At 51.0% G+C, this 13,365-nt stretch overlaps 4 protein-coding genes across 4 annotated transcripts in view; 2 read left to right on the top strand and 2 right to left on the bottom strand.

The window, feature by feature from the left end:
• Positions 1-486: 486 nt before the first annotated feature.
• GbpA lies at positions 487-3,566 on the top strand (the record flags this gene model as incomplete). The annotated part of the gene is made up of 3 exons (XM_025544797.1): positions 487-1,975; positions 2,030-2,737; positions 2,788-3,566. 3 exons carry the CDS (start codon positions 487-489, stop codon positions 3,564-3,566), a joined length of 2,976 nt encoding a protein of 991 aa, XP_025398780.1.
• Positions 3,567-6,176: 2,610 nt separating this feature from the next.
• Positions 6,177-6,719, bottom strand: BO70DRAFT_44258 (uncharacterized protein). Its single transcript, XM_025548449.1, has one exon. It carries the CDS (start codon positions 6,630-6,632, stop codon positions 6,360-6,362), a length of 273 nt encoding a protein of 90 aa, XP_025398779.1. The 5' UTR covers positions 6,633-6,719; the 3' UTR covers positions 6,177-6,359.
• A 5,742-nt stretch (positions 6,720-12,461) lies between these two features.
• On the top strand, positions 12,462-12,746 carry BO70DRAFT_396781 (uncharacterized protein; the record flags this gene model as incomplete). Its single annotated transcript, XM_025546649.1, has 2 exons — positions 12,462-12,560; positions 12,636-12,746. The coding sequence occupies 2 exons, from the start codon at positions 12,462-12,464 to the stop codon at positions 12,744-12,746; spliced, it is 210 nt and encodes a 69-aa protein (XP_025398778.1).
• A 593-nt stretch (positions 12,747-13,339) lies between these two features.
• The window catches only part of BO70DRAFT_362425 (uncharacterized protein), a 621-nt gene continuing 595 nt past the window's right edge, over positions 13,340-13,365 (bottom strand). Inside the window, exon 1 of the mRNA XM_025543293.1 lies at positions 13,340-13,365. This exon is cut by the window's right edge and continues 595 nt beyond it. The gene's annotated coding sequence lies outside the window, so the exon portion shown is untranslated.

The raw sequence follows: 13,365 nt of genomic DNA, 5'->3' as shown, positions 1-13,365 counted from the left end.
GCATGGTCGATTCGTGACACTTGGAGCGTGCCATCGCCATCGCCTGCCCACGGCATCCACGGGGAAGAGCCCCCGAGCACGGGGAGAGGCTGTCCGGACCCTCCCTCTGTTAGGGCCTCGGTTGGGCTGCCCAAGTGGCGGTGAATGGCTTCACTTTCGACCAAACCGGGAAGCGACCAGCCATGGCCAGCACCCACCGGCGTGTCTGTCGCCCCGTCATAGGCAGTCCGTCCCAGACAGAGTTCGTCGGCCACTGCTTCATTTCTGAGCCTGCTGCCCAGCTGGGAGCTAGATAGCTGGTATATATAACGGGGGAGGGGGGGGGTCCCGGCCAGGAGAATTTCCAGCACATACATACATACATCCATCCACCCACACCTCGAATCTCGGACCGTTTCTTGAATGCTCAAGACTCTTCTCCTTCACCCCTTCATGCTCCCCATCGTCGGGCCCCTCCTCTCACGACTGTTCCACCCTCTGCGCAGCATGGACTGCTCCATGACGCGACCGTCCACCACGGCGCGTTTCCCCTTCTTCCCCTTCTCGCTGTGGTCCAAACGGCCTCAGCAGTCGATCTCCACACAGACGCCGGCCCCGACGCCGGCTCAGACAGTGCCATCGCCCGTCATGGCACAGACCCAACCTCAACCACAGACACAGACCCAGCCCTCGTCGCGACCGTCATCGCAACGAGAGGCCGAACGACAGCCCGAGCCCGAGCCCGAGCCTGAGCCTGAGGTTCATATTCAGCCCGAACCCCAGCCCCAGTCCCAGCCTCAGCCTGAACCCGAGATCCCTCGCCAGGTCACCCCGCCGCAGCCCACGCCCGAGGAGCTGGCCGAGCGGGACCACCAGAGCCGCGAGACGGCGCGCGAGGAGGCGATCAGCGAGCTGGACGGGCTGGTGGGCCACGACAACGTCAAGCGGCAGCTGCACGGGGTGCAGACCTGGGTGCAGATCTGCCGACGCCATGGACGCGACCCCAAGGGCGAGTGGTACAACATCGCCTTCCTGGGGCAGGCGGGCACGGGCAAGACGACCGTCGCGCGCATCTACGCCAAGCTGCTGTACGCGATGGGCATCTGCGACGCACACACGGTGTGCGAGACCACGGGGGCCGACCTGGTCAGCCGGGGCCCCGACGGGGTGCAGCAGTTGCTGCGCGGCATGACCGATGACCCTCAGGGCGCCCTGCAGACGGCCGGGGTGCTCATCGTCGACCATCCCCATCCCCTGCTGGAGACCCCCCAGACTCCCGCCGTCGAGCAGGCCCTCGACGACATCCGCCAGGTCATGGAGCGCCACACCGGCCGCATCATCGTCGTCTTCACCGGCGAGGTCGACGAGGTCACGCTCTTCCTGCGCGAGAACCCCCAGCTGCAGCAGCGGATCTGCAGCTCGCTGCGCTTCAACGATTTCGACCGGCCGCAGCTGGTGCAGCTGCTCGCGCGCCGCATCATCACCGACTACAACGGGCGCATGCAGGTCGAGGGGGGGCTCGAGGGCCCCTACATGCAGGCTGCGGCCCGCCGGCTGGTCCGGGGTCGCGCCGCCAAGGGCTCCAAGGGCTTCAAGGGCTTCGCCAACGCCCACGCCGTGCGCGAGATGGTCAAGAGCATCGCCCAGCGCCAGGCGCTGTGCCTGACAGACCAGCAGGACGGCGGCATGGACGAGGTCGACTACTTCTTCTTCTCCAAGGATGACGTGCTGGGCCCCAGCCCGGGCGAGATCCGATCCGAGAGCCAGGCCTGGGCGGCCATGCAGCAGTTGATCGGACAGGACGCCGTCAAGGCGTCGGTGGCCGAGGTGTTCGACACGGCCGAGGAGAATTACCATCGCGAGATCCGCAACCAGCGTCGTCTGCCCCTGCGCATCAACCGCATCTTTGCCGGGCCGCCGGGCACGGGCAAGGCCACCGCCATCCGGATGTACGCCCAGATCCTGGTGGATTTGGGCTTGTTGAGCGGTGGGGAGGGTAAGTCTGATGCCTGCCGTAACCCTAACACGATGACGATGCTGACGTGCCCAGTTCGCGCCAAACCACTGTCGGCGCTGTGCGATCTGTCGGAAGAGCAGCTGCACGCCACCATCGACTCGACTGCCGGACATGTCCTGGTCGTGGACGTGGATAGCGACCGCCAGGAGCGCCCAACCGTGCCGGACACGGTGCTCGACAGGCTGGCGGCACCCCGCGACGACCAGTGCACCATCCTGGTGGGCACCCACGACAGCATCAGCCAGTTCCTGTATCGGGCGGGCCCCAGGGCGCGCGTCTTCGAGACGCAGCTGGTGCGATTCGCGGCCCTGACCCGCGAGCACATGGAGGAGCTGTTCCAGAGCAAGCTGGACGAGCAGGAGCTGGACGCCACCCCGGAGGCCTTCCAGGCGGCGATGGACACCCTCGACAACGCCCGCATGCGCCGCGACTTCGACAATGCCCGCGCCCTCGACCACCTGCTGGCGGCGGCCATCTACCACTTTGAGCGTCGCTCGCGTACGACGGGGGTGCCCAGTGCCCCCCCAGTCGAGCGACTACTCGAGGGCCGCGACTTCAACCCCGAGTTGGTCGGAGGGACCACCGCGCTGGTCTTCCGCGAGGAGTTGCGGCACTCGATCGTGCCGGACGACATCATCTCCATCCTGAAGCGCTATCACAATGAGATGAAAGCCGCCTGGATGCAGGGGTTGGATCCGGGGCAGCGCATGCCCTCTGCCTTTATCTTCAAAGGCGCACCAGGTAAGCTCTCCCTGATGAACACACACATTCGACCCAGCTGACCCTGCCAGGAACCGGCAAGAAGACCGTCGCCCGCCAGCTCGGCACCCTCTACTACAAGATGGGTGCGCTGACTGACGGAGCCCTCGTCCCCTGCTCGGTGGCCGACCTGCTGGCGCCACAAGCCTACCCGACCTCCGTGCGGTCACGCTCGCAGCTCGACTGCGGACGGGGCAAGGTGCTGTTCGTGGAGGACGCGCACCGACTGATGGAGAACGAGTCGGCCACCCAGGCCGTGGACGAGCTCGTCTACTTACTGCCGCGATACGCGCCAGAGATGGTGGTGATCCTGGCCGGACCCGCCCAAGAGATGGACCAGCTGCTCGCCAACCGGCCTCGTCTGGCGGCTCTGTTCCAGGAGGAGATCGTCTTCCGCAACCCAACGCCTCGCGAATGTCTCCGGCTGCTGGACCGCAAGCTGACGGAGCAGCGCGTCCAGGGTCCCCGGCTGTACCTGACGGACCCACGCACCCCGAGCCACCGCGAGTTCACCCGCGCCATCCAGATCCTGTCGATGTTCCCGTGCTGGAGCAACGCGCGGGATGTGGAGGTACTGGCGCGCTGGATGGTGTCCGCATGTGTGCGCGAGCTGCCTCTGGAGGCTAGCGCCGGAGGTGCCCTGCCGGCCATGCAGTTGAGCGACGAGCAGGCGATGAGCTGCATGGTGCGGCTGTTCAACCTGAAGAGGGACCGGCTGCGGTTCAACCAGGATCCCAAGGCCCGGGCCTTGCCCCGGGCTTTGTCCCAGCCTCGAGTGACGGAGCGGACGGGGGTGAAGTTCCCTGTCTGATCCGACTTGAGTCTGATTCCTTTCTTAGGACGAAGTGATGGATATGGTGTGTACAGTAACAGACCGAGAGATCTGATCTGGTTTTTTATCCCCGCATGCTGTCGTTTGGTTTCGTTTGATATTATTTGACTTGATTTGATTGCATGAGCACGAGCATGAGCACGGTTGCATATATCTGACCACAGTCACTCACTGACCTCTCCTTTGTTTTTCCTTTTGACCTTGACTTGTTTGCATGCGATGGTTATGTTATGGTATTGGCTTTGCATATGATGGACATGGACACGGTATGGGCTACATTCCTTGACTCTCTCCTATGTTGAGACGGAGGATGAATTGACGGACGGAATACTGTACGTCTGATGTCTTGGGCTAGATAGTGAATGAACTGGCTGGGCCGGTGAATTTCTCCTTCTGTGGGATGGTTTGAGCGAGTTGTTTGGATTCTATACACATTACAAATATTACCTTTGGATGGGATATTGTGGCCTTTCTAGATTTTCTTAACATCGTAAACTATGATCGTTATAAATTAGTATCAGCACAGTAGTAGGCTGTGATGATATCGGATGAAGTTTGATAAAAAAAACTCAGTATATTTCAGATCCTTTCAGGGGTTGCCAGTATGTCGCTTACTCAGCCGGGGATGGAACAACTATGTTCCACCCGTGGTAACCAATGGCATCATATCAGATCATATCAAAACTGATATGATGCAGCTAGGTTTACGGATGAAATGTTGTTCCACCTCCGGCTGAGTAAGCGCACATTCTGGCAAGCTCTCAAAAAGGATCTGCCAGTGGCCACTAGATAGAAATCGTTAAGCACTCAGAATATCAATATCACGACTCTAAGAAGTACTTCTCCTATCTTTTACTAGCGACCTGCACCTGCGCCTTAGGCCATGTACAAGTGAAGCGTCCGGAAGCCCCTACATCCCTGAGAATCCACTTCATTGGTTATGAGCCCGGCTTTGCTGGTTTATTGAATCACTTGAAATCCTGCATTCCGAGGGGCCTGTATCGGCTTGACATCCTATACAGACCGTCCGACCTCTTCCACCTGCACGCCCGACCCTTGGATTATTTCTGCGAATACTACCGGCCAGTATATTCCCAGCGATTGATCTCAAGTTGTTGGAACGCCCTAGCTATGGAACCCAAGCTAGCGACAAGAAGACCAATCCTGGATTCTGGTATCAGGGTGGATAAGTTTAAAATCGATAAGTTGACTGAGGAGAATGCTCGATATTGGTTCTATAGTCTATACAATGGAGCAGCAACTGTACTTGCAATTTGCCTGGCAAGTCATTGAATTCTATAATGAGACCCCTAGAGGGATCTTGGATGGTCTTATTGTATCTGATATTGAATAGCAAAAGATTAATATGAAGGCCAGGGTGATGATCTAGATAGGACTGGATAAAAGCAAGGTCTTGGCTATTAAGAACTTCAAGTATACCGGAGAGATGTGGCAATATCTACAGAAGATCTATATAAGATTCTCTGAGGTCTTGAAATCACGGCAACTGCTGAAGCTAGCCAATTAGAGAAAGAATCCCAATCATACTGAGAAGAAGATATTTCTTGAAGTCAAGGAACTGCATCAACAGTTAGTTGATATCTGTGGAGAAAAAGCACTGGATCTTGATGATCTCTTTGCCATGTGGTATCTTAACGGTCTACCGGATAAGTATGCCAACTTTAGGGATATGGTGATCAGTTCGAATGTTCCCCTAACCCCCGATCATCTCATGAATCGTATAGATGATTATAATAATATGGCGAAGAATGTCAGCAAAGAGAAGGGATCCAGGGCATCCGACTTCAAAAAGAAGAGTATGATCTGCTTTAATTGTGAAAAGAAAGGTTATATAGCAAGGGATTGCCGCCAAAAGAAGAAAGATCAATATTCTGATGGCTCAGAAGATAAAGTCAAAGAGAAGAAGAAATGCCCCGGTAAAAGATGATCTGTCAAGCACAAGGGGCGATCCGCCGATCACCGACCCGAAGAAGGATTAGATTAGAATCACGATGATGAGAATGCTTGCAGAGTGATTACCCAATCCTCCAGAATAGTATGCCATCGCGTGGAGAAGATCAACATCTTCTCTAGCAATCATAATGTCGAAATAAGATTAGCAGAGGACGTTAATATAGAGTTTAGCGACACCGACCAGTCTGACCAATGGTGTCTCGACAGTGGAGCAACCTGCCACACAACGGGGCGAAGAGAAATATTCGTTTCCTTGGACCCTACGTGGAGAGGGACCCTCACGGTGGCCAGCGGTCACGAATTGCCAATCGAAGGCCGTGGAGTGGTCAAATTCAAGCTCCCGAATGGCTCCACAGCGAGGCTAGGGGGCGTTGCATACGTCCCAGGCCTGGTGGGCAACCTCCTCTCTCTAGAGGCACTTCACATGGATGAATATGAGTCACGAGGATCCAAACACGGTTATCAGCTCTTGAAAAATGGCAAAGTGGTTGCGAAAGGCAAGAGAATGAGAAAAACAACATATCTCAATGCTGTGAGATATCCCACGGCCTTGCTAGCCAACCCACAGAAGACCAAAGAGACGAAGAATTCTCTCCGCCCTGTTGTGTGACAGGTTGCTCCACTGTCGAAACACTATTGGTCAGACCGGTCGCGGTCGTCAATCTCTATATCAATGTTCTCTACCAACCTTATTTCGACGTCATGGTTGCTAGAGGAGGTGTTGATCTTCTTCACGCGATGGTATGCTATTCTGAAGGATTGGGTAATCACTCTGCAAGTATTCTTATCATTGTGATTCTAATCCGATCCTTCTTCGGGTCGGTGATCGGCGGATCGCCCCTTGTGCTTGGCAGGTTGTCTTTTGCCGGGGTGTTTCTTCTTCTCTTTGGCTTTATCTTCTGAGTCATCAGAACGTTGATCTTTCTTTTTTTGGCGGCAATCCCTTGCTATATAATTTTTCTTTTCACAATTGAAGCAGGTTATACTCTTCTTTTTGAAGTCGGATGCCCTGGATCCCTTCTCTTTGCTGATATTCTTCGCCATGTTATTATAATTGTCTATACGATTCATGAGATGATCGGGGGTTAGGGGAACATTCGAACTGATTATTATATCCCTAAAGTTGGCATACTCATCCGGTAGGCCGTTGAGATACTATATGGCAAAGAGATTGTCAAGATCCAGTGCTTTTTCTTCACAGATATTAATTAATTGTTGATGCAGTTTCTTGGCTTCAAGGAATGTCTTCTTTCCAGTATGATTAGGATTCTTTCTTTAATTGGCTAACTTTAACAGTTGCCATGCTTTCAAGGCCTCGGAGGATCTTATATAGATCTTCTGTAGACGTCGCCATATCTCTCCGGCATACTTGAATTCCTTGGTAGCCAAGACCATGCTTTTATTAAGTCTTATTCGGATCATCGCCCTGGCTTTCATGTTGATCTTTTGCTATTTGATGTCTGATATAATGAGCTTATCCAGGGTCACTCTGGGGGTCTTGTTATAGAATTTGATTGCCTGCCAGGCGAATTGCAAGTACAGTTGCTGCTTTATTGTATAGAACCAATATTGAGCGTTCTCCTCAGTCAACTTATCGATTTTAAACTTATTCATCCTGATACCAGGGTTCAGGATTGGTCTTCTTGTTGCTAGCTTGGGCTCCATGGCTAGGGCGTTCCAACAACTTGAGGTCGATCGCTGGGAATATACTGGCCGGTAGTATTCGCAGGAATGAACCAAGGGTCGGGCGTGCAGGTGGAAGAGGTCGGACGGTCTGTATAGGATGTCAAGCCGATACAGGCCCCTCGGAATGCAGGATTTCAAGTGATTCAATAAACCAGCAAAGCCGGGCTCATAACCAATGAGTGTCTTTGTGGGCCCGAAAATCGCATCCATTGTGTCTTGTCCATGCATGTATGCGAACAGATGTGCTGCTGTCATAGCTTTTCTGTCGAAATATTGGCCCATGATAGGGCATCACAAACCCCGGTCCTCCGGCCGATTACTACCGTAGATTTTGATTATATGTTCCCGGAATCCAGACTGATCACTTGAGTCTCTCTCCCCAGCACCTGTGTTCTTGATATATAGGCCCATCTTGCTTGTGATGAACAGCTTCATCCAGCTAGATCGAAGACGCCTGCCCAGGCTTGTCTTGCGATTCAAATACTGGGGATCCAGCTCCTTTTTATGTCTTTCACACATGTTCTTTGAAGTCTTTTGCGCTTTTATCTGCTCGAAGAGAGCCTTTGCTTTCTCAGTCTTTTGCCAGTCCGCTTCTGGCCTCACAGAATCTCTTAAGAATATCTTCCGGTCAATCTCAGTATGTTGCAGAAGTATGGTTTCGACTTCTGCCGCCCTGGTCTAATAGTGGGTGTCAAAAGATCCGTGTGCTTTCAGGCGCTTTTTGGCCACGCGTAGGCCATTGTTGATTTTCCTTTGCTGGATTTCCAGCTCGTCGTCGCTTTCTGCCGCTCGCTTAACCGCAGGTTGCAGCCTAGTACCCATTTTGAGAGAGAGAAGCACTTAAACGGAGGAAAGGAGATGAGGCACAAGGTTCTGGTAACTGTCTGCAAATGAAACTGGGGACAGATAGAAAAAAGCTGGGGACTTGGAAAATAAAAGTCGGGTTGTCCTGTGAGTCATGATACGTGATGTTATGTCATATTTGCGCTTAGTACTTGGTATTTTAGGAAGGTACCATGTAAACATTTCATCAGTAACCGGATCTTCTATCCTTGACATTGCGCCCATGTATATATTATGCGAGTCATTATATGCTTTTCATAACCTTAGTATACAAATGTCTGTCATATCCATCATCGGAGTCTCAAACGGGCCAAGCGTAAACCCAAACTTTAGCTCCTGAAGTGGATCCTCAGGGGTGTAGGGGCTTCCGGACGCTTCACTTGTACACGGCCTAAGGCGCAGGTGCAGGACGCTAGTAATAGATAGGACAAGTACTCCTTAGTGTCGTAATATTGATGTTCTGAGTGCTTAGCGATTTCTATCTAGTGGCCACTGGCAGATCCTTTTTAAGGGTTTGCCAGATTGTGCGCTTACTCAGCCGGAGGCGGAACAACTATGTTCCATCCTTAGTAAGCCGGAGATGGAACAACCTTCCATCCGTAAACCTAGTTGCATCATATCAGTCTGATACTTACTTTAGTAAATATCAAGCCCAGGGAACAGAAGCAGCCCTCCACAGTGTTGTCGAAGTCATTCAGTCGGCGTGGAAGAAGGGCAAAGTCGTGTTGGTCAAGTAGTAGTTGTAGTAGAATTCATTAACCTGATATAGCCGGCCCACTACAGCTCGCTGTGCAGGTGTTCTCTCGACTCCAGAGATGAGGCTTTCCCTTGTTATATATATCGCCCCGAAACATGGTGTTTATCCTCAGACCCCTCGCCACTAGCCCTTATATATATCAAAATTGAAGGTTTATCTTGCCCCGAGGCCCCACTGCCTCACATAAAGTCATAATTTGACTCTGCCCAGTCCCTTATGCGCCGTTCCCTGGCTGCTGCATGCTTTGACCGAGTGTCTCCCGGCTGTGCGTGATCGCCAGTGACGTGCCCCAGGTTGACCCTGAGATAGAGTCCCCTACCGCCCAACGGACCGTCGCCCCCCTCGGGCACCACAACAAAACTGCCATTTTTACGCGTTCCACGGAACGCCTCGAGAAGCATCATTTTCAACCAATTTGACGCGTTTTTAACCTCAAAATGGCCGGTCGGAGGTCAGGTATGCTATATTCTATGACTAATATATTCAAATAACATATTCTAAATATCTAAATAGGAAATATCGAGGCCTTAAATGATGAATCAGAGCCTGAATTTGATGAAAGGCTGCGCATCTTGTCGCTGTTTTCTTTGTCTTCAACGCCTGCCCGATCTGCAACGCCTGATTCAACGCCGGGCAGAGAAGGCCATCAAGAAGAGACTGCGCAAGGATTGAGACGCTATACGCAAGAAAAAACAAGAAGATAAGGAGAGCCAGGAATCGCAGTCAAAGCCTCCTCTCGAGATTTGGATATCTAGAGGTAAAACAGTGGCTCAAACACCTCAATTTGAAGTTAAGAGGTCTTCTTCAACTGCTTCAACGCCTCTGCCTTCTATATCACATTTCGATTCATATATGCCTACACCTGCGCAGGCAATGACGCTGTTTTAACCGCCTGCAACGCCTGCAACGCCTGCAACAATGACGCCGTTTCAACCGCCTGCAACGCCTGCGCGGCGGCCGTTTCAATGGGCCATGGCCAATATGACGCAGTGGGAGAATGAGGCCGTTGGGGGGCCGTATGGCCCCTTCTCACCACCAAGCCAGGGTGTCTACAAGCCTCCGATCCCTGTAGCAAGTGCTTTACAGTTTAATAACTTAATTAGGTAATATAAAGCTGTATTCCTACCTCCAGGGTTGCCGCGGATTGGTGACCCCTTGCAGAATGCTATCAAGAACCCTGACTTGCAGTATTATTAGGATATTCATATTTATTTTGTCTTATTAATTACATGTGATTGTTAAACAGATTGGCCCAACTGAATTTTTGATTATTTTATCAAAAAACAACGAAAAAATGTAATAAAATCGTAATTTTATGAATATACGCGATTTTGAAGTTTTCAGGTGGTGCCCGAGGGGGGCGACGGTCCGTTGGGCGGTAGGGGACTCTACATTGGAGCGCTTCAAGACTAGTCTCTGTCTTTGCTACTATTCTTTTCTGGTGCTCCTTAAAGTCAAGGCGTGAGTTGAGCTAAATATCAAGATATTTAGCCGACTTAATTGGCTCCACTGTGATCTCTTCGTCCGCTAGAATAAAAGAACGGTTGACCGGTTGCCCCCGTGTCGGGTTGGAATTAGGAAAGTGTATCAATTGATACTTCGCTGGTGTAAATACCGATCCATACTATTAGACCCACTTTCTCGCATGAGAGTCGATCCTGCTTAAAGACTGTACAGTGCTCTCTTCAGTAACAGACTCCGTCAGTATACTGCTGTTATCAACCCAGCTGTATATCTCTACTTAAAGAGTGCACTAGATATATATCTTAATCAGAGATGTATTATAGAGTAGATAAAGACTAGATAAGAGCAGAAAGCCCTGGGAGATCTTTATAAGAATAGATATTCAGTCTATAATCAGTTCGGGTAGGCGTATCTGGGTTTTCTGTCTGCGGAGAAAACTTCTGATTCAGGGCATAAGCCATCCTAGCTCTTACTTGCGAGGATTAAACAGCAGCCGCCGGTGGGAGATACTATTATACACGCCTGATATATTCAGAAACAGTATATTCATCGAGTTGCCCTAGCATTATGCTTGACAATTCCGGTTGATAATAATATATAATATATAATCACTAGATATTTTATCTCTGTGCTTATCAAGATATTGCTTTGGCAGAAGACTATACTGTTTCGCTGTATATATGATATAATAAATAATTATAGACATTAATATCTTGCCCAGTATGCTCAATAGAGTTATCGGGTGGTATATCCTAGACTTCTTATAGTTCTTCTTACTGGAGTTTCTGAGAGCAGCAGTAATCAACTTCTGAAAATATCAAAGATTATAACTGATCTATATAATAATATTAAAAAGAGGGGTAATATAGGATTTGATTGCCGATAGAAGATAATATAGCACGCAGTTCGAAATACTGTCCGCGCCAGGGATCTTATCAGCAGAAGCGCGTAGAATAGTCTCTTTTATCTTGATTAGAATAATCTTGGGAAACTTAATATCGGCCCGGAGCTTGTATAGCTGGGCTGGATAATTATTAATTAATATCAGAGAGATCAGCAGAGAGACGAGAAGAAAAGAAGATATTCTGATAGATCTCTGTCTTTTTATCCGGGATATTAGCTTCCCGCCTGTTGTGATATAATATAAGAGTATATTAGCTGACGCATTGGCCGCGGCTTCTTACCCAGCGCGAGATACACCAGAGGCTGCAGTTATTCTTGATTGCTTCTTGTATATATTAGCAATATATCTACTGCAGGATTTTATAAATTAGGCGGGTTTTTATATTGCGCGCCTGTTTATATTATTCCTTATATACTTCGCGCAGTCTAGAATCGCGTGTGCGGTCTCTGCAGCAGAGTCTGCGCAGTTATTAAGTCTTCTTTATTGCTTCGACGCACTCCGGTGTTAGATTCGAATTAGAATAGACACATATTTGTGTCCAGGGGATAATCGCGTCGATGGCCTTGTAAATTATAATAACTAGATGATCCGTGACGCGTTTAATATCAATCATTAAATTAAGATTGGCGTGTGGGGCGCCCAGTTGGGTTTTAATCAATAAAAATATCTTGCTTATATCTATCTTTTTCCAGTTTCTCTGCCTGATTAGTTCCGCCGCTTTGATAAAGAGATCTAACTCTGTACAAAGCAGCCAGTAATCTAAGTTACTATTAGTATTATCTATCCTCTCCCAGGTGATCACTCTCTCTGCAAGGTCTTATAAAATAAAGATAATATTAATAGGCCCTTCTCAAAGTAGATAATTATGTCCAGCTTATTAAGGATCTCTAGCCGATGCCTGTCAGTCAATTTAATTAATATTTTGACTGACCCCCGGGGTCCCTCACGCCAGTTGATGAAGATTAAATTCCATAAGAACAGTGTGTTCGGCGTGCTGATAAAGTCGCAACTGCTTGTTCAGCAGTTAAAGAATACCCGAGTGCTTCTTATTATATACATAATAAATAAAGAGCGCCCGGGCCACTCTGTTATATTTGTAGTTAATACACAGCTATTAATAGTCCAGGCTTACCGGCCTGTGTTCCCAGCTGCCTGCGTGTATGGGCTTATATATAAAGAGATAGACGCGCGTTCAATACTCGCCTTTCTCTGAGTACAGCATGTGGTGGATATCTTTATTAAAATCATGCGTGTTATCTTTGAATCTGTTCTCCCATGGCTCCTGGCACGCGACCACGTCGGCCGCTCGCACCCGCTGTTCCTGAAGGAACGGAGCCATCAGTCGGTCTCTGGCCCGATCGCAATTATACTGTATGATATGAAACGGCTCCAAATTACTCATCATTGAACCGGGCCACAGGATATAGCCAAGCCCACCACTATGATTGCCCATCTCGTCAACATCGAGCATGTCGAGACAATGACTGTTCCCGTGACAAAAGACTTCGTCGCCATGTCATCGCTGCTTTAATGGCAGTACACCAGTACACCTGCCTCCCCCCGTCATCGTTCAATGTCCATGATGCGTTCCGCCCACCACCTCGACCACCCAACCCACACCACCCCATCCGCCATCCTCTGCTCGATCCTACCTGCCCCCCCTGCGCGTTCCGACCAACCTCCCTGCTTGATACTAACCTGCCCGCCCACGCTGGTCGGTCGACGGCGCCGTCCCGCCGGGAGAGAGGGGGTCCCCAGGCGAAAATCTATATGGTGGCATCCCGGTGGTCGTGGGCGGACATATATATATATGGAGGGTGGTGCACACACTTGGTCTGCACGGAGATCTACTGTCGTCCCGCCCTTCCCTGCACCGCGTCGCCCCCCCCCCTGGCCCCGAGCCCAGGCGCGCGTGGGCCACCCACGCCCCTACGCATCCCCACCGCAGTACAGGGACCACCCCCCCGTGCCCCCTCCCCGTTCGGGACCGGGTCACGTGACCACAGCACGGCATCAAAAAAAAAGAGGAACAGATCATGCCGACCTGCTCCTCCTCCCTTCCGTCCCCTGGGCTGCTCCTTCCACCCCCGCGCCCCAGCGCTCTCCCCTGCCCCCGCCCCCGCCGCTACACCCCCGGAGGGCCCGTTCCT

Source organism: Aspergillus heteromorphus, assembly GCF_003184545.1.
Source record: "Aspergillus heteromorphus CBS 117.55 chromosome Unknown BO70scaffold_14, whole genome shotgun sequence".
NCBI lineage: Eukaryota > Fungi > Ascomycota > Eurotiomycetes > Eurotiales > Aspergillaceae > Aspergillus > Aspergillus heteromorphus.
Note: the sequence above shows the minus strand (reverse complement) of the source record. Positions and strands in the feature narration are given on the sequence as shown.

Coding starts and splice junctions, on each gene's coding strand:
- BO70DRAFT_44258 (XM_025548449.1), bottom strand. CDS start 6,632: ATGAATCGTATAGACAATTATAATAACATGGCGAAGAATATCAGCAAA.